This window comes from Fistularia commersonii, chromosome 11 (genome assembly GCF_037954325.1).
Source record: "Fistularia commersonii isolate RoL2024-O1a breed Wild chromosome 11, RoL_Fcom_v1.0, whole genome shotgun sequence".
NCBI classification, from domain to species: Eukaryota; Metazoa; Chordata; class Actinopteri; order Syngnathiformes; family Fistulariidae; genus Fistularia; species Fistularia commersonii.
Window position 1 is genome coordinate 5729228 of NC_141294.1, and position 20267 is coordinate 5749494.

Consider the following 20267-nt stretch of genomic DNA (forward strand, 5'->3'; position numbering starts at 1 on the left):
GAATCTTTTCATCAATTTGTGTGAAATAAGTAAGCACACTAGAGGACGCTATTTCCCTCTCTGGTGATGACACCATAAAAACAACATGATAACATAAAAACAACGTCTTCGTCAATCATAGAGGTGGCAGCAGTCGTAGTAGCAGTAGAATAAGTAGTTGTTGTTGTGGGAAAAGTGGTTTCGCAAATATGTGATAAAATTCAATCAAACAATACATTTTTCCATTTAGGTAAACCAAAATGTTTCGATTAAGACCATCTGTGAAAAAAGATTATACACCATAGTGACTCATCATTATTAAGATTAATATGCAAAAATATGGAGTAATCAATGTGTTTATCTCACTGCTGACAAATCCTGCTATGTTTAATAAATAACATGGAACCTTTGGGTAAAATCTTCATAACTTTTGAATGATGGATAATTATGATTTATCTATTCATTGTCATCCTTCTACATTTGTTAAAATTGCATGTGCCTTTTTAAGGGATCATTTTATTCCATCTATGGATGGAATGATCACATACATAAGTGATCCATTTTTGTGCCGATTAGGCAGACAACAGTTATTGTTGTTGTCAAAATATATTCCCAAGGAACTCAATCCATGCTTTGCCTTTTTTCGCTTAATCAGAGTGCTTTTATCAAATTCCACATGTTTAAGATGTATATCAATGAAAAAAAATGTGTGTTTTGATTGTCTTTTACGTGACCAGATGTCACCTTTCATATACCTTTTTATCTGTTACACACTGGATATACTTTATTTAACACTACAAATTTCTACACTTCTACACGTAAAATCTTCTTTTTAGCATTTCACGTTTGCATGACTGGACAGTTTTTAGCAGGTTATTTCAACGCTTCCTCCTTTATGTAGTTACTTGATGCTTCCAGCAGGGGACGTAGAGATGCGAGGACAAAATTCTGCTGCTAAACATTTCATTCACCCCTCACAATGACACACACACACACACACACACACACACACACACACCGCCCAGTTTGACGCACTTATGAACGAGTGACCCAGTTTAAGCAAAAATAAGATGGATCCACATTTCCTCCCAAGCACATGTTTACCATGTGCGTGACAATGCGTGCACGTCACAGTACTCGGTTCTCTTCCAGGCGCTGAGATGGAGACAGAAAAAAAAATCTTCCTCTGTGATTTCAGCACCATGGAGAGCCAACGTGCTTTGACTGGACAGAATCTGACTTTGCAGCTGTCGGACGCGCCTCCTGCTTATGTCGATTAAACATCCCAAAATGATGCCACGTTTGTTTAATGGTGGCGTCACCCATCTCTGAAAGATGCAACTCTGAATTTGAGTTATGCGTGAAACGCAAGTCTTATCTATCCAAACCCTATGTCACTATATGACGCCCCAAACCCCCCCATCATCATCATCATCATCATCATCATCACCATCACAATGGTTATGTAACGCACGCGGGATGGCCGTCATATTGAGTGTGCACTGACGGTGGTTCTGCCTCTCGTCCAATCGTGTGCGTGATCAGCGTTCACGCATCTTTCCTCCGAGCCACGACCCAGCAGCAGAGCGCAGCCTGGCACCGGAGAAGCAGCAGCAGCAGCCGAGCAAGCCTTTGTCATACGGAGGACAGCACCCAGGCAAGCCTGTCATTTATTCAGTATTTCCCCATTTAATGTCTGTTATTATTATTATTATTATTATTATTATTATTATTATTATTATTACTGATTGGGAGAAGGTGGGCATGAAAAACAGCAGGTGTTTTTTTTATAATGAGAGAGACGTGTGAAATAAAAACAAAGATATGGATGTGTTACAAGCTGCAATGTGGGCCAACATTTGGTCTCAGGTTTCTGTGTTTGTTTGTCTTTCACCCGCCTTGTTCTACTCATTTGCCAGCCTTCATGCCAAAGAGGAAAAAAAAAAAAGAATCCAAGTAACTGTGGTGAGCCAAATGACAGTAAACAAACCTAACAGGCTAGTTTGAAGTAGATGCAGTATGTTTGTTGTTTTTTTTTGTTGTTGTTGTTTTCATAGGTTATCAGAACATTGGATTCTATGCCAATTTTTGGCTGTCCAGTGAGAATGCGGATGAAATGGAGATGTAAAAAACAAAGCATAGATGAAACGATATAAACAATGTAAACAGATGGGAGTGATTTTGAGTGTTTTTAGTTTATTATATTCAGAAGAAAAAAAAATTGTATGCTCAGTCGAACTTTGTATTTGGTTTTGGAGCATCTTAAAGAAAGGCTACTATAAGTCAACGGTACAGTTATAATAAAGTATGCTGTTGGTGGAGAAACAAATTTAATAGTATAATTTTAGGAGTCTAATGTGTCTCGGTTGTGTGATATGATTGCTGGAACCGTGATATTCTCATTTGGCATTCATATCAAAAGGGAAAGAACAGTCTCCCATAGCCCATGATCAGATAGACTGGGACAGATTAAGAATTATTATTATTATTATTTTTTTTTTTTTGATGCCCACACCATGCTGGTTTAAATGGACACCATCTGGGTCAGGCTGATACGGTTTAACCAAAAGCTTAAAGGCTTGTTTACCAGCCTTTCCCTAGAGTTTACATCCCAGTGTTTTTTCAGGACGTTAAAGTGTGAAATTGGCCCTCGATTCCCAGTTAAGACAATTTCCAAATCGGTGCCCCGAACGTACGCGAGTGTGTGTCGCGATGACTGGTCCGAGTGACAGGATGGAGCACTCAGTCTCCTGTGTTTACAGCTCAGATGCTTTGCTTCTGAGTCAGCGGGAAGCCAATCAACCTATCAATGCTGCCTGGGGTCAAGTGGATGAGCCAGGTTGGGGGGTCTAAACTAGTTTCATAATCCTGCTTTAGAGTGTCTATTTCAGGGTCTGGCCACATCTGTGATGAGAAAATCCAGCAGAGGTAGGAGATCATACACGGGCTGCTTTACAGGGTTCACTGGGGAGGAAAAATCAGTGTAGAAAAAAAAAAAGGGTCATCTGTTTTTTCACTCTTTATGTTTGGGTGATTATCAGGTAAACGCCTTTAAGACTTTCAGAATCACAAAGCAAGATTTGCCTCAGAATCTGCTCTTAGATCTTCAACCGAGGAGAATCTGTAGGAAACTCTAGGATTTCCTGCCCTTTGCCGCTTGTTAGTTCATGAAACTTCAGCCAAACCACTTCAGCTCAAGAGAAGTGCTTTGTTTCTCATTGTGGAAAATAAACTTCCAACCACTTCATCTTTTTTGTTCAAGTACATCTTTCATTTTATTTTCATGATAGCAAATGACTTCCTATGCCTGGATTGAGGCAAAACAAATCCCATGTTTTCCATGTTTGTACATTAGCAAAATTGGTACAAAAGTTAACATGACATTTGTTTTTCTGAAGATTTTATGAATATGTGATTTATTTTTTATCTTTTTGATTTCCTAAGTTTGATCGCTGGAAATGTGTTTGTATTTGTGACAAAGAGGTTTAAAGTCTTCAGCTAATACTCGTGATGATTGCTGAACATGGGTTGGTTTATACTTGTGATGTCACAAACCCTGTTTTGGGGCATACCTCTTACAATTAGATTTTAGATTGACATTTAAAATCCTGCAAAATTGTACAAAATCATACTTTTGATGTCAAACTTCACACATTAATCCATCGTCATAGTTGATCTAAAATGTACTATCGATATGTTTAAAACTATATTCGGAGTATGTACATTTCCTGTATAGCAATACCTCCATGTGAACCTCTGAGGATTGCCTTCTCCTCTCAATCTGCGAATGAACTGCAGAAAACTACACTGTGTGCAAAACAACATATAATAGATTCCACGGTCTGTGCAACAGTCTTCCCTTGGTTACTGAGGCTGTTGCTAGGGCACGGACATGGTTGCTTGGTCCTTCTCAGTGCCTGATACTGATGTGCCAGCTCACAATAGCAGCTGTGTTATTGTAGTGCGAATTCAATGTGGGAAGGCCACTACAGAAAACCAAAGTGAAAGAGAAATCTAAAGAAGGCTGTACAGAACTCCAATCTATTTTAGTCTGACAAATTGAGGTAGCTTTCAATTCTCACAGCTCCGTGGTCTATTTTCAAATTCCTTTGAGGATTTAAGGGAGAGTCTGAATCGCTCACCAAAGGAATCTGTACCTAAGTCACACCATAGAGTAGTGATACATTCACAATTTCTGTTTTTACGATAAAAGCTTTAATGTGAAAAAAAAATCCAAGGGCACATTCACTTGCAACATTAGCATGAAGGCTCTGGGTCCCTGACGTCATTCCTAGATCAGAAAAAGAAAGATAGGAATACACTTACGCAACTGACCCCCTTAAGTGATGCTGCTGGGCCGCTGAGCAATCAACAGGCGAGAGCAAGTGATGTAATTGTCTGAAGCTCATTCAAGCATGGCGGAAAAAAAATCTGCATTATTTAGAGAAAGCATCAATAAAATATTGTTCCTTTTTCTGTTCAAATGTACAAGAACAAAAAAAAAAGTTTACTCCCTTACCACCGGAGCACAGTTTGTTCAATCGCTATAAAAGATTTTATTTGCAACCTTTCGCAGGGCTTGAAAAATATTAATAAGAATAAATAATAAAAACAGATAAATATCTTTTATTGCAGGATACAAACTATAGTTAACATTGTACAAGTATTCTTGAATATGGCAAAAATGTATTGATTTAGTGCAAATTGTTGTTATTGATGTTTAATATTAATGCATTGTTTTTCTTAGAATAAATTAAAGCTAGACAGATTTAACTTTATTGCATAGACCAAACATCCATATATTGACCATTTTTGCCTATCTGGAACTGATATTTTGAAGCCAGATCATGGATGTAAATTTCCCACTTCTTCAATAACCGTAATTCATATGTTACTCCTTCCAGGTTGTGCCACACACATTATGTGACTTACATTCGCATTTGCAGCTGGTTATGTGAATGAATCTGCCTTTGGGAAACAAAACAAAACACAGTTCCATAAATTTACTGTGTGTGGGTTGTTGCTGGCTTTGCACTTCTCCCGCCGTCTGCACAAGGCAGAATATTTTTTCGCCTGCGCTGGTTTGCTGGGTTGGGTTTAGGCACGTAAACACAGCTCAAACAGAGGGCCCCTGTCTGCAAAGATTTTGCGCCACGTCAAATTTCTGCCACATACTCAGTTTCACATGCAGGAAAAGGAATGACTCACCTGATTGCTCTGTTTTCTGTTCATCAGGGGAGGAAAAACAAAACTTTTGAAACAGAATGGGACCATTCCAAGAATATGAGGTGAGATCTTTCAAGGAACTTTTGAGAAATTCATGCCTGTTTAATATTTTGGAAGTGTTTGCGGCGAAGCCCTGAAAATAAGGATGGATAAACTGTTCATTATTATTTGAAAGAAAACAATCATAAATTTGAAAATGCTATTTGAAAAATTAACTTCTGGTGGATAGCGTTGTATTTTCTTGCTTTCATCACTGATTGCTTTTGCTTTTAACAGGAGAAGAAGTCCACAGAGAAAGGAAGCCCTCGCAGCCGCATCCCTCGTCTAGTCCTCCATCCTTTCCAAGCAAAGGACAAAGGATCACCCCTGTCTGACTCACCTTTCTCAGAGGAAGAGGGCAAAGAGTGTGATGTCAGCTCCGATCATTCCAAAAGGACGATCAGCACCAACAGTTTTTGCTCTGGTAAGATCATCGGCTCCAGTCCAAAGACAGCTGAGGTCGTTCCTGACGTAAACATGATTTAAGCGTCCCTCGTAATGTATGAGCTGTCAGGAGGTTGACATGTCCATCATGACATTCAACCAAATACTTCACATAGAATAATAGATCCTTTTAAGACAAAGTAAAAGCCATGCTCAACTACGGTAGATAAAATGCACAGACAATGTGTCTGTTTACACGAACGGTGTAAACCATGACACGGCCATTGCACTACAAGCAATGTGTGACAGTGGCGATTGTGAAAGCTCCCATCTTATCTGTTTATCAAAAGCCCCAGATGGACTTTGAGGTCTGATTTAGCGCTTGTGTTAGCTGCTGCCTGCCGTGTGCTGCCTGTTCTTGGTTATTACTGTCTGTGTGCCTGTCTACAATAGATGACACCGGCTGCCCCACTAGTCAGTCTGTGTCCCCCTCAAAAACCCCGTCAGGCTCAGAGCAGAGTGCCCATGGATCGCCCATACTTCCGGAGCGCAAGACCAAAGTGAAGAGGGTGAGGGTGATGGCAGACTGGGGCGGTGAACCGCGGAGCACGACAAGGCACAAGAGGGAGCTGAGGTCGAGCATGAAAGCCAGAGGTAAAGAGGACACATAGAAATGCTTGGAAAGTTGAAAAATGCTGTATCCACAAGGAGACAAATGTATCTGAAATTTAATCTACTTTTCTGCAATAATACATCCAGGGAGATTGCAGTTAACCCACAAGGCATATGTGTCAAATCCCACCTAGTAGTCAAACAGTAGCAGAAAAGCAGCTGCATGATTCAAGAGATGCAGCCCTGCAGTAAATTCTGGATTGTGCATCTGCGCCCTGTTAATATGCAGCGTTTCAAAAATAATGGGAATTAGTCTCAATTCCAGACAAGGAATTAACTGTTGCTTTAACAAATCCAGACCTGCAGGAACATAAAAGCACTTGATCTTAAGGCAAAATCAAGGTGAAATCTGATTGGCTGTGAAAGAAGGCTTGGGAGCTTAAGCAATTAGTCTGATTAGCAGGAGGCTGTGACACTGATTTGAATGTGCACAGACCCTCGGTTGATGCACAGAATAGTGGAGGAACACATAACTGTTATATTTCACACAGTCGTCGCAGGGCGCGCTACAATGGTTTTGTTCGATGGCAAGATTTGCTATTCAGGTCTGGATTTCATTTAAATTCCAGTGATTGAAATGTGGCTCAGTGAAAGGTGATCAAAAAATAGATGGAGTTCAAGGCATTAGAACTGTGCTGATGTATGACTCATTCTACAACTTTTTGGGATATTTGGTCATATGTTATGTATTTCATTTAGTTTGCTGACTAGTCTCCGTACCGCTTGTCAAGGAAAGACGACGAAAAAAATAGCAAAGCCACCTTATAGCTGTTGTTTTTTGACTCCGCCTTTCAGGAAGACTTCATGAAACTTCTTCTGACAGGGGAAAAAACATTCATAGTGCTACTTGATTCTGTGCTGTTACACAGACAAGATGGTCTTCACTAAATTATTGAGGGACCTACATGAGGGAAGAAAGAGAGAGCGGGGAACATTTTAAGTTATGTAACATGGCGTTTTAGAAACCCTTCACAATAATAGAATTGGAGGATTTTGTATACGACTTATGGTAACATTAATAATGATGACCTTTCAGTGACGTAGAACATAGCATTCTGTGAAAGAGAGTGCTTTCGTTAGCTTATTAAACTTGCATCTTTAACTCTACCTCATCATTCAAACATTTATTGATCTCTTGACAGGCAGTGAGGCAGATTTCAGCTCCTCCAGCAGTGCCAGCAGCACAAAGGCCAGGGAGAGCTCTGCTTCCAAATGTGTCGGAAAGAGAGCTCCCTCACGCAGGTATGAGATCTCAGCAGATGTAATGTTTTTTTCAGTCTTTTAATTAAAGAATCTTTCTCATTACTTGCTTTGTTTCTCAAGCCGCAGTACCCACATCAGATCACTCCCGGTCTTCAAACCAGCAGGAAGCCCAACAGCAAACCGCGATGCAGAACTTTATGCCCCATACAGAGCTCCCCTCAGAGCTGTCTCCTCCACCAACAGCAGCAGCTGCAACTCCAGCCCCAACTCCAGGTACCGAACGTGCCTTAATCGGATAAATTATGAGATTGTAGTTGTGAAGAAAAACTCTGCAGACACTTTCTTCTCTTCTGCCCTTGAGCACACCTAGAATTTGCCGTCCCTGCTTGAAGGAGAAACGGTAGCAAAAGTAGATTCTGGAGTTTGAAAGATTTGGACCGTGTCTGTGTGCTGTTTAGAGCATAGATGGCTAGCTTAGACTCAGACAGTTATTTCCTCTGTTGCAGCTGGCTGGGATTATATCGGTCATGATTTGGCTGTGTTGGGATTAATGGCGATTCAATAACAAAATGTCTGGATGCGGAGCCCAGACAGTGACCCTGCTGGCTGCAGCTCACTCTTAACGGGACTAGTAGGAAAGCACCAAGGGCGGAGGAAAGAAATGATGCTGAAATTTTAAACGAGGCCCTCCTTGTAATTTTTTTTTTTTTTTTTTTTGACTCCACTCTGCGATTTCATTTTTAATAGCTCTGCAGGAGTTGAACCAAACACGACCTCTAACGTAATGCAAAATAATTACCCAGACATCCCCCTTTTATGTCAGTAGTCATTTGCCCTCTTGTCCATACAGCCCCCCTTTTAATGGATTTTAACCCTCTGCATTGATCACCTCAAGACATTGTCGTCCTTCTTCAGTTTTGTTCTTTTGTGTGACATCTCTTCCCCACATGCTACCTTCTGGGGTATTTCTATTTCTGGCAGGGATGCGGCACACTCACATCAAAGCTTCGAGTATCCTACGTTGCTAGGATATTCTGCAAGTGAGCGAGAGAGAGAGAGAGAGAGGGGTTTGCATGCTGTTTTACATTCTGTCTAAATCCACCCACTCATCCTCAACAGAAAGATAACCCGATCCTTTTAATCAGGGCTCTTTGAGCATAAATAGGGATCACAGGACACACAGAGGGCATTTGACTTCTTATACAATTATAGCCAATTACGGATTTTTACCAGTTTGGTGATCTTCTTAAATTGCTGTCTGTGCCTGTATGCAGATAAACCTAGAATTTTTTTTTTTTTTCTTCTATAGTCTATTTGCCAATAATCCCGTCGCAGTCATTTTAGGCTTTAGAGGGCACCTGCCCTGATAACCTTCTTCCCAGTATTTACCAATTACTGTCTTTAGGGATTTTTTTTTTTGTTTTAATTCTTCGCTTCAGAAGTTCCTTGCAGACAAGGGAATAAAATTGTTTGGGGAAAAAGAGCATTTGACCTAGTTTTTTAAATTTTTTTTATTTATTTTTTTCTCTGACCAACAGAAGAGCAAACCTGGGCCGCTACCACTCTTGTGGAGACAACCATGGAATCAGACCTCCGAATCCTGAGCAGTACCTCACCCCTCTGCAGCAGAAAGAAGTGTCTATTAGACACCTCAAAACCAAACTGATGGAGTCCCAGAACAGAGTTCATGACAGGTTAAGATTTCTTAGCACAGGACCCCTGTGACGATTATCCCATTTGTTTTTTTTTAAGGCAGAATGGTGGTTGTATCAGACAAGAAAGCGACTCGGTAGTTGTGCCGTAATGTCTATAATTCAGCCCTGCTGAACCGAAATCATCTGAAATTGGTATTTACTTACTTAAGATACCACTTGCATTATTGAACCTTGCATGAATCTCTGTAAAAACATGAAACCTGTGCTTCCGAACTATTTTGGGCCACCCCGCTTATTATACCACCGTGGTGTTTATTTATATATGTCTATAGATCAACTCTGTTGGAAATTCACGTTCCTCTAAGTTGTCCCCCTTAGCTTAACACAACTGAAATCTAGATAGTTGATGCTGTGCCAAAGTTGTGTATTTTCTTCTGTGGGTCTAAGACTATGGAGGAGTCTTTGGAGTTAAATTGGAATTAGTTTGGTTTTGCTAATCCCATCCATTGCCTCATATTAAGTATGTTTGAAGGTTAGAGTTGTAAAATACGAAGCTGGTAAAAAAAAACAAAAAAAAAAACATGTCAAAACCTAACGTGAATAGGCTGGCCCAGTTTCAGAAGTCTGCTAATATTTATATTTGGACACAGTTATGTGGGTAATTTCTCTCGCTCTTTATTTTTAGTGAATGACAAGCGCCATTTTAGATTTCTAGCAAATGGCTTAGCAGATAGATAGATGCATTTTCCCTAATATATCTTTGAGCAACTTCCCCAAATAAATGCTTATCTTTTTTTTTTTTTATCAGAGAATCAGAGATTGAAGAGCTTAAAGGCCAGCTCAGCAGGATGAGGGAAGACTGGATTGAAGAGGAGTGCCACAGGGTAGAGGCTCAGCTGTCCCTGAAAGAGGCCCGCAAGGAAATCAAACAGCTACGTCAAGTAGTAGAAACCATGAAGAGCAGTCTCATGGAAAAAGACAAGGGCATACAGAAGTACTTCATAGACATAAACATCCAGAACAGAAAGCTGGAATCCCTGTTGCAAAGCATGGAGATCGCTCAAAGCGGCGCCAACACACACGATGAAAACACACTGGACTTCATCTGTGACAGTCCTGATAGCGGGGGAAAGAAACCCATAGGGGAGGAAGAGGTCGGGATGGAGCTCGGGGACCAGGCAGCAGAGGCCATGGCTGACAGTGGGTTGCTGATGAACGATGAGATGGCAAACAGAGCTGACATTTTGGAGCAGGTCCTCTTGTCCACCTCCGTTGATTTTATTCAGGACTCTGGCGGTAAGCCCAGGCCAGGAGCCGAGCCCGGACCCGAGGCGTCGACGCTATCGGATGAGGGACCGGTTATTGCGCCAGTTGTTAAGGATTCGACTTCCGCCATTACAAGCGCACCTTCCGAGCAGATCACAGAAGACAGAGGGGTCCAGACTGACATGATGCCTTTGTCTCAAGATGTTCAGGCTTTGCTCCTGCAGCTGCTAAAGGTTCACGGGGCCATAGTGGGAGAGCAAGCATTGTCTGCTTCCACCACTCATGTAGACCTCCCAAAGTTGTCCACTACAACACAAGCACCTGATGTGACACCACTTATGACCAGCAGGCCGACTCTCGATCTACCCGAGAGCCCGGGCACCTCCACCGACTCCGGTATGTGGTGCACAGAATCTGCAGAAAGTCACCGGTTTATGGAAGAGTTGGACTTCAATGTAACTGTGGAAAATCCTGCTTTGTCCCCAGGATTGGGTGTGGTTGACAAGCACTACTGGAGCAATAGCTTCCTGGTGGATCTAGTTGCAGTTGCGGCCCCTGTGCTACCCACGGTTGCCTGGCTGTACTCCCGGCATGGTGTGGATGGAAGCGCCCCGGTATACAACATTGCTGCACTTATCAGGGGCTGTTGTATTATGGGATTGCACTCCCTTCGTCAAGTAGCTCACAGACAAGATGCTTAAAGACCATAATAACCCGCATGCACACGACTACTCTTAAACTGTAAGCACTTAAGCATTTTCTCAACCGTATTTTTGACTTCTGTCCAATGCAATTTTGATTGAAACACTGTTACATTGCACCAATTACGTTACCATGGTATGGTGACAAGCCATTATTTATTATGGGGGATAATTTATGTCTAAACAAATCATCTGGGGTAGATGGTTATGTGTTGTTGTCCTACTCTGTCCTTTGTCACTTGATTGAAAACAAGTTCTTGTTCAGATGAGGAGGCGAAAGATTGAATGTTAGTTTGGTAGATTCTGAATTTGTTTTCCTGTTCCAAACCACTTTCAGCCAAAGCTTTAATGTGTTCACTGTTATGTTTTGTGAAGAATTAGGTTTTTCCTATAATAGAGCTTTATCCAGTACAGCTTGTGTCTTGTTCATAGAAATTTGACGCTTCAAAGAAACTGACACATGTTACGTGCCTGAGCTTTGTGCAATACCAGTGGATTGCAAATGTCCTTGTATCTTTATTAAAGCATGATCATACTGATGAAGTGTTTGGACGTCTGACATTTCCAGCCTGATTACGTAGGGAAATTAATCTTATGTAAGAGAACTTGGCCAAGACTCTGTTCCTCTTTCTGTGCAAGATGTTCACATGAATAAATAAGGTGAAATATCTACCAATGTGCAACCACGCGAGTTTGTCTTGCAAAAAAGCTTTCAGTCTACATTTTCAGCAGTCCCTTAGGTTAAAGAGCCGACAATGTAAAATGCATTAGATCAGCTTTACTGGGATCTCTGAAACAGTCTTACCCTTCAGACTGATAGAAACTGTGTCAAAACCACGGCAGTGTTACGTCTGTCTTCCCACACTTAAAGTGTTTATAATCATGATGTAACGCCCAGCTGAATCTGCTGAAAACCGAATGGTGGGGGGAAAAAAAAGCTGCTTATGTCTCTCTGAACTGACACTTGGGTTCTTTACTATGATGACTCCATTCCGCTTGACCATGCGATGATCTAAGTTACGTAACCTCCGTTCACAGGGTATCCGTAGACTCATCATATGCTTTAATAAATACATTTTATCAAAGGCGCCATATTAAACTCTCAAGAACACCATATGGAGATATATATTCACAAAGCGAAAAGTGACAAAGAGCTGTGGTCAAGTGGAAATAGACGACTTTAAACGGACAGGTTTTGAGTAGTGATTTGAAGTGGGGGAGTGAATGGGTGTTTCTGAGTTGTGGTGGTAGTGAATTCCAGACACAGCGAGCAGAGCGGCTGAATGCTCTGCTCCGCACGGTGGTGAAGCGGGCGGAGGGAAAAGACAGGTGTGTGTAGGCAGGGGATCTGAGGGAGCGGGAAGGAGTTGGAACTCAGAGGTCAGACAGGTTATGGGGGGGTTAAGGTTGTGAACAGCCTTGAATGTTAACAGGATTTTGAATTGAATATGGAACTGAACCGGGAGACGGGAGTTGCGTGTTCGAGAGAGGGATTCGAGTGATGACACGAGCAGCTGAGGTCTGGACCAGTTGAAGTTTATGGATGGATTTGTGAGGGGAGAGAATTGCAGTAGTCCAGATGCGAGGTGACAAGGCTGTGGACAAAGATGGTGGTAGTGTGGGGAGGGAGAGGATGTGGGACTGAAAAGAAGGCTCTAACCCCCAATGAAGTAAATGATAGTTTTAAGTGCTTGAAAATCTGAATTGTTTGGTACATTATGTCAACAGAAAGACCAGTAACTTGGATTGGCATCCCACCAGGGACAATTTGTACCTCCTCCTAACACAAATCTGCATTTTCCTTTGTCCAAGGGGGATCTGGAGATGCTTTGAGAGCCATGAAGGTGGTCAGACCAATTATGCAAAACATCGGTTAGTGAATTTGGCATTAGTGAATTTCAAGTAAGCCATATGGAAGTGTCAAACACCTTCGGCTCTTGCAAGGGGCAACGTGTCATTCATAATGAGGACATGGCCAATGATTCAGGCCCCAATATTTCAGAGGATTAATTCAACAAATAATGGACATCCATTAGGTTTTTCATTAAATATAATCTAGACATGATAACTTTTCTTGAACACCATTATGGGAATAACAATAGCATATAAGTGTAGCTGAAGTGGTATATTAACAGTCTTTGGATGCCCTGAATTTTTAAGTATATTGAAAAAAAAGCCTTGGTGCTTTCTCAACATTTAAAATTGTACAGTTATTGAATTAAAGGAAAGTAAATTTAAATGTCATCTCAGGGCTACCTCTATATTAGTTGGCATGGAAAGGGTTCTATCCTTCAACTAGATGATATTCCTATGAAAGGTCACCGACCCTCTTGACCACAACAGAATATTCAGATGTGTCATTAAGAAGAAAAAAAAGATGTCTCATTTAGCGGTATGAATCAAATAAGTTTTATTAAAAACCTGTGCAGGGCTAATACAGCAGGTGTATAAATTTCCGACCCGTCTTGATTGAGCTTATGGATTTGTGAAATTATTTTTCTCAACCATGACAATCGGGAAAATCAGAAGCCCACCGAGAGTCAATTTATAAATAACTGTTCAAATGCGGAGGAAAAAAAATAAAAGATGGGAAAACCGAGCAACGTGCAACCATTTTTAGTGAGAAACAGTTGGGGGGCTTGCTGGAGAAACACAGATCCATGGAGAAATATAAATTCCCCGAAGAAAATCACTCGCTTTCAATTATTTCTAAACCTGGTCATGCATTGTCCTTTTATCAATTCAATTTCAAAAGAATCCTCTAAGAATCTGAGATCAAGAAATCATTTGAAGCGTTGGATAACATTTTCAATTTTCTTGCGAAGCAAAGCAAGTTATAGTTTTCAGTATAGAAGTGTTCCATTTCCCCCTCAGTCTATGCCGCGCATCTGGTCCAAAGGTATCCACGGAGCACAAACATGCTGCATCATAGAAACATCTTTTAGTTCACAAAGCCTTTCTCCACCTATTTTGCCATGACAACAGAATACAGATTGGCATTTTCATTTTATCACAATGATTACTAAGATGTTCGATCAAAACTACTGTCTGTAACCGTTAACCTTACATATTCAGACTAAAAGAGGAATGAAAATAGTTTTCGTAATATTATTGAACAGGCTACTTGATCTGAGAGTACGTGGTGATGCCACCCATGTCTCGTAAGGAAGGTCATTTGTGCAGTGGTAACATCAGACATCCAAAAGCCAAAGTAATGTTCCCTACACCTGAGGAAAAAAAATAACACAATAATCACTGGATCGTTCCCTTCAATATCAAAAGCTGACAAATGGGGAAGAAAATGACAGATTAGTAGCCATGAGATTACCATAGGAACCCATAGCTAGTGCTGACAGTCTATTTTAATCTATGGTCCTTTGGGCCATTTATCACCATAATGCCGATTTTCAGTGTAACAGCACAGCACGAGGAGACTTGAGATATAAACAGCATTAATTAGGAAAATCAAATATCCGAGACAATGAAAGACATAAATATAAAAACACAATAATTGAGCAAACAAGGGTTGTGTCACTGGTAAAACAGTGATGCTTAAAGTAATTACAATTCTTTGTCCTTTTAGGTTATAAATAAGACGAAGAAAATCAATCGTACTCCTTCTTTAAGCTTCGAGAAGGTAGTACAGGTACCAGTTTATTTACAAATGTTCTCGGGACAAACTTAAAAAGAACACTGTCTGGTGACCAACAGATGGAATCGCATTATAATGGTGCTGTCTGTTTCTGTAGCTCACTGAAAGACTAACCTAGGACTACAGAAAAGCTATTCTACCTTGAAGACCAAAATGACCTTGATACATTTACAGTAAGAATGCCAGGCTTGTAATCTGCTCTCAAAAATGCGCTTGATGCTGCGGCAGTTGGGAAGCAGATTGAAATGGTTGCTGGTGGAAACAGGATGGAGAAAGTTTACAGTTTGCAAAAAGATAATGAGTGCAGGGTGCTAATCCCGGTTGCTTTGATTGATAAAGATAAACTTAGGATTTAGTGTCTTTCCCTCTTTATCCCGCTGGCTCAAGACAGCTCTCCTAAAATGTTACGAGAGCTTGACGGCCATTTTCTGCTCTTTCTTTATCATCCTCTGAGCCTCTTTTTCCATCTTCTTCCTCTGCTGCTCCATGGATCGCTTTTCTCTCTCTGCCAGCTTCTGTTGCCTGTCAGTTGAAGGACAGATATCACAGAATTGCAAGCAATGTCATAACATATCACACTGGTCATAGTAGCAAAATTGATCGCTCCTAAGTCATACAGTGTCATACATTACTAAGCACTGCTCCCTGCTGGCCCCAGCGTGAACTTGCACTCCCCCATATGCTGCAAAGATTTTGATTCTTTAACGTTACCTGAGCACCTCCTCCGCTTCCCAGGCAGCGTCAGACTCGTCCTCCCAGGCGTTAGTGTCCTCCTGCCAGTTGTCCATTTCCCCCAACTCAGCCTGCACAAGTTTTTTTTTTTTAATAATGAGGCTTCCAAGATAAAGTTCAACAGTCCAGTTTATCCCCAAAAAGTAAACACCACAAGATAAGGAATAATTTGTGCTCCCAAAATGTGTCTTAGTCCTACATTTATAATTATTCATAAGAAACGATGGGAAAGGTGTTTCAACAGAGATTGATTGTAATTGTTCCAATTTGAGAAAAAATACCACTTATAGTCAAATAAATTTCACAAATGCATTATTTCCTGTCTAAGCACCACATGCAGAGAATTACAAAACTGTTAATGTATACTATGGCACTGCCTCCACAGGAGATACTTTGAGAAAGAAAAAATCTGTTTAAATGTTTAAAAACACATACCTTGTGTCTGTTTTTGTTCTTGCAAAAGCTTCATTTAACCTGGTTGAATGGCTAACATCCAGCTTTGAAAATAATGCTATATAAAAATTTAATTAAAGAGCCATTTTTTAAGTATTTCACAAGCCCCTTAATATTTTCATACCAGGGTATCACATAACTCACACATTGCCAAGCGTTTGTCCACTGAAAAGTCCCACCAGCCCACCACTGGCTACATTTCATTCTTAATCAAAGGAGTAAAACATTTCAGTATTTTAGCATAGTTAACATCACACACAAGAAGTTTAAAAATGAAGCCTGCTTTTAAGTAGAGGACTTAATTCTTTCCTACCCGCCCTTCCCGTTTGGTATCACAAGTCACAACTATCACCAAATAGAGTAAAAGCTTTCAATGGATGCTATATTCAACCTTCAAGAAACTTCCTTATATTTGCAGCAATTGTGCCATGGTGCTATGAAACACATGTACCAAGTTCACTTTGCAGGACTTTGAAAACAGTGATTAGAATATTAGAATTTTTGAACCATTGTTGTTTACTGACAAGAGGATTGATCAGCCACGGGATAAGAACACAGGACCATTTTTTGAGAGAATTCTGCTGGGCTCATGGATTTCTAAGCATATTTTATACCAAACATGCATATAATAAGTGACACAATAAAAAAAGCAGAATCTTCGGTATTACAAAAAGTAGATGTCCCAGGAAACAGACAACCAATTTGATATATGTCTGCACTTGTTTCGACAAAATTTTAAAGAAGAGTAAGAGACATTAATTGAATAAACAAATAAATAAAAACATGTCCATATCACAGGTTCTCAGGGAACCACGCTCATTGACAGGGCATTTAGCCCACTTGATGTTGGGTATGGATAAGTATTATATCACCCAAAAGCCAAAATAAAGAATTTGAGTAAAAGGATGCAGAGTGAAACACTGATTCACCATAAATTAGTCTGTTTTGTTAGCAAGATGTGGAAATAATCAAGGACATCCTTGCAGTCGTGCTTTCTGCTAGGAACTTCAAAGAGGACAGAAACATTTACTTACTGAGGGAGCACAGAAGGTCATCATATCCTGAGAGGCTGCTAGTCTGCTGGAGAAACCTGCTGAGCCATCAGGTACAAGGTAGTTGGAAGGCTCCCTTTTCTTAAGCACTATCTGCAATTAAGAAACCAGGGGGGAAAACAGTCTTCGGCATCAATGTCAAAAATCCCCTATAATATATGCAAATAATTAAGCTATTAACTAATCATGCACCAGTTTTGTTTACACAACTTTCTGAAAACGACAGGGACACATTTTTCTGACAGATATTTGAGATATGCAAAAACAACAATTGGGTTTATTATCTGCAGACAAACCTTCTGTGTTTTTCTGATCGTTGGTGCCATGTCTTTAAAGTAGTCTGGCTCCTCATCAACATCATCATGTGGAGGAGAAATGTTTCCATTGCCGCCTTCAATCTTAATACTTGTAGGTGCATCCTCATCCCAGGAGCTCCATTCTTCCACCTCTGGCTGTGCAGATTAGAATACAAAATACAATTTGTATGGGATTTTAAAATGAGAATTCTTTTGTGGGTCTTACCTGTGTCATTATTTTTTTGTCTGTGTGTGCTTCAATTTCATTAGTGCTTTCCAAGTGAGTCTGAAGGGCTTCAATAGTGCCACTAAAGAGAATACTTACCTGTTTTGGTGCAGATGAAGAAAAATCTACTGTTGTGGGGAGAGTGATTTGATCCCCACTGAGTTTTCGGCCCCTTCCACTTCTGTAACATCATAGCGTTAAAATGAAAGATGACAGGGTTATTTTCCCCTTGTACAAAAGAGGTGAACGGCAAAGCCATAATAGGTGAGGGGTATAACATGTTTGGCTATTTAATGTTAAATATGCACTATGTGACATAGCTGTCAGCTGAAGTATGCTTGATCAATTCACCATGTCCCCATAAAAATATAACAAATAAAACACAATTTCAAGCCACTTCAATTGGGAAACTTAGAATGCAATACAAATAACAGGATTCTCATTTTGGCTTTCACACTGACCAGTGACATTAAACTATTACTATCTCTGACATATTTGGGTAAATTAACACAACAAGACAGCTGGATTGCCACAAACTATAAATCTGACTGTAATATAAACCAACTGATAAAACTAGCTGCACTATGTCAACTTGCAAATCATACTTAATACATAAAACTGGGACCTTGCATAATGGTACTGTTAAATTCAATACTTCTAAGAACATCAAGATTGATTTTATTTTCACTCCTACTCATCACAAATGTCTTTACTGTAAGTAAACAATTGAATTTTGTCTTTCCCCTCACTGAATGTGAGTATCAGGTTTTAAGGCATATGATCCAACTGACAACAGAGTGGTTCATATTCCAATTATGTGTTTAGGGCATCTCTTTGCACATGATTTCAGATTTATCTTTAATTTCTTTTCAATTTACTTGTCAAGGGACCAATACAAACCAATAATTCCACATTTAGGGACGTGGAGATGCTTTGTATCAGAATTAGCTTGAGCTAATTTCCATCTGTTAGTCATTTAGTAAATAAATACCACAGAGAAAAACAAATACAATACAGGATTACAAAGATAGAATATGGATATTTTGGTAAAAACAGTAAAAAGTGCATACGATACAAATATTATTACATAAATATTACATACATATATTATATTACATAAATAATTAACACAGAAGTGCTTGATACAGTTTGGCAGAATGTGAAAATTGTGGTCCCCCCTTCTTTACAGCTCATGAGATCCCATGATCCTCAATGAACTGTGACAAAAGATGAGCCCTTTTGATGGACACACAGGCCAATACAATACATCAAACAATGACTCTCTAAATAGATATAATAGAACTGGGCCACCTACATAGATCATCACTAAACCATTATTTTTTACTGCAAAGTAAAACTATTGTATTTAGTGATTTTAAGTTACTGGGGACCTTGTTCTATTCTTAAACAGCTCTCCTGTCAATACAGGGATCTTAATGCTATTAGTGCAGTTTTAGTTGCCTGGGTCCAGCAGGGCATGTGGTAATAATAATAATAATTTATCCTTTATTAATCCCTGTGGGGAATTTTGTTCTCTGTAATTAACCCATCATGGATGAACCATAAGCAGCATTCACTTCACAACACTTCGACACACTTGGAGGAGCCGCGAATCGAACCAGGAGTGTTTGGTTCCAAAGACGGTTGCTCTTCTTCCTCCGCCCCCAAATAATAATAATGTACATAAGATAAAACAGTGATGTTAGGTAGGACCTTGCAACTTGAGTTGTTTGTAAACGTCTGAAGAGATCAAAGATTGCTATATAATATTTCAGATCATTGGCCATCTTCTACATATGCTTTTGTAAGACAGATTGGACTCTATGAAATAATCAACATTTGTTATTGCTTGGTATACTCACCTGCATAACACCCGTTTGAAGAAAGACAGCAAACTGGCTAAGCATGTGCAGATCTTAAATAGACGGAACTGGGTGATGGCCATGGTGAGACTGAACTGATGGCACAAACACGGAAGAAAAATTGTTTTACATTTTTCGTGATCTTGAGAAGACGTTCTCTACATGGGTATGTTTGCGATCCTTCGGTGACTTAACGACGTAAACTGTTACTTTACTTTAAATTCCCCATACTCTTTTAAGTAGAAACTTGATAAAAAGCCTCTTAAACTCTCTTGCATAAAACAATACGATTACCAAGGAAACCAACGTAGCACTTCAACCAAATTTTAAAAGATGAAGAAAAACAAAAATAATTTGCGGCAAATGTACCTTTCATTTCAATAACTCTTGTGTGCATCAATATATTAGCAGCCATTTGGAAAAAAAAACAAACTACACTTTTGCCCGTGTGTTCGGTTACTGTACACATAAGCTGTCTTATCGCTACACACTCACCTTGCAGGAAAACGCGCTGTTTGCTGAGCGGATACCTTTTGTGTGGCAAAAGAAGACAAGTTCATTTATCTGCTAATCGTGGCTTGCTAGCTTAGCTCACCAGAATACATGATCTTTCGCAGTGTTACAGCGATGAAATTCAGACGGCACATTGGTGCTAAGCAATAATAGTACTATCATGTTATAACCAAGAGTGTTACTGTCGTACAATCCAATTATGTTTCATAACAAGGCTCCTGAATTTGTGTTGTCGCTCATTTCTGTCCCATGGTTGCCATCTTTGAGCCGGAGGGAGGAGCAGCAGGAACAGGGAAGTACAGCGTGGTTCTGCTGATGCATTCAGGTCCCGAGAACAGAGTTGTCATTCCCAAGGT

The 20267-nt window shown here is 40.1% G+C and overlaps 2 protein-coding genes and 1 long non-coding RNA gene across 10 annotated transcripts; 1 reads left to right on the forward strand and 2 right to left on the reverse strand.

The window, feature by feature from the left end:
• Nucleotides 1–1532: 1532 nt before the first annotated feature.
• sybu (syntabulin (syntaxin-interacting)) lies at nt 1533–11664 on the forward strand. Of its 7 annotated transcripts, none has more exons than XM_086154647.1 (9): nt 1533–1636; nt 5215–5267; nt 5482–5668; nt 6082–6282; nt 7443–7542; nt 7624–7776; nt 9039–9197; nt 9967–10820; nt 10911–11664. In XM_086154647.1, the coding sequence occupies exons 2-9, from the start codon at nt 5244–5246 to the stop codon at nt 11123–11125; spliced, it is 1893 nt and encodes a 630-aa protein (XP_086010773.1). In that variant the 5' UTR covers nt 1533–1636; nt 5215–5243; the 3' UTR covers nt 11126–11664. The 7 variants fall into 7 exon arrangements, with proteins under 7 accessions (XP_086010773.1, XP_086010774.1, XP_086010775.1 ...); XM_086154648.1 differs by having other exon boundaries at nt 9042–9197; XM_086154649.1 differs by having other exon boundaries at nt 6136–6282; nt 9042–9197.
• On the reverse strand, nt 2234–5312 carry LOC147229292 (uncharacterized). Its single transcript, XR_015106773.1, has 2 exons — nt 5188–5312; nt 2234–5114 (listed from the first exon to the last, which is right to left on the reverse strand). It is a non-coding gene; the product is annotated as an uncharacterized LOC147229292 (long non-coding RNA).
• A 1846-nt stretch (nt 11665–13510) lies between the features above and the next one.
• Nucleotides 13511–20193, reverse strand: ebag9 (estrogen receptor binding site associated antigen 9). 2 transcript variants are annotated; one of them, XM_086154642.1, is made up of 8 exons: nt 20102–20193; nt 19894–19928; nt 19399–19493; nt 17636–17717; nt 17311–17466; nt 16997–17107; nt 15489–15580; nt 13511–15299 (listed from the first exon to the last, which is right to left on the reverse strand). In XM_086154642.1, exons 3-8 carry the CDS (start codon nt 19479–19481, stop codon nt 15182–15184), a joined length of 642 nt encoding a protein of 213 aa, XP_086010768.1. In that variant the 5' UTR covers nt 19482–19493; nt 19894–19928; nt 20102–20193; the 3' UTR covers nt 13511–15181. The 2 variants fall into 2 exon arrangements, with proteins under 2 accessions (XP_086010768.1, XP_086010766.1); XM_086154640.1 differs by having other exon boundaries at nt 19894–20189.
• Nucleotides 20194–20267: the final 74 nt, after the last annotated feature.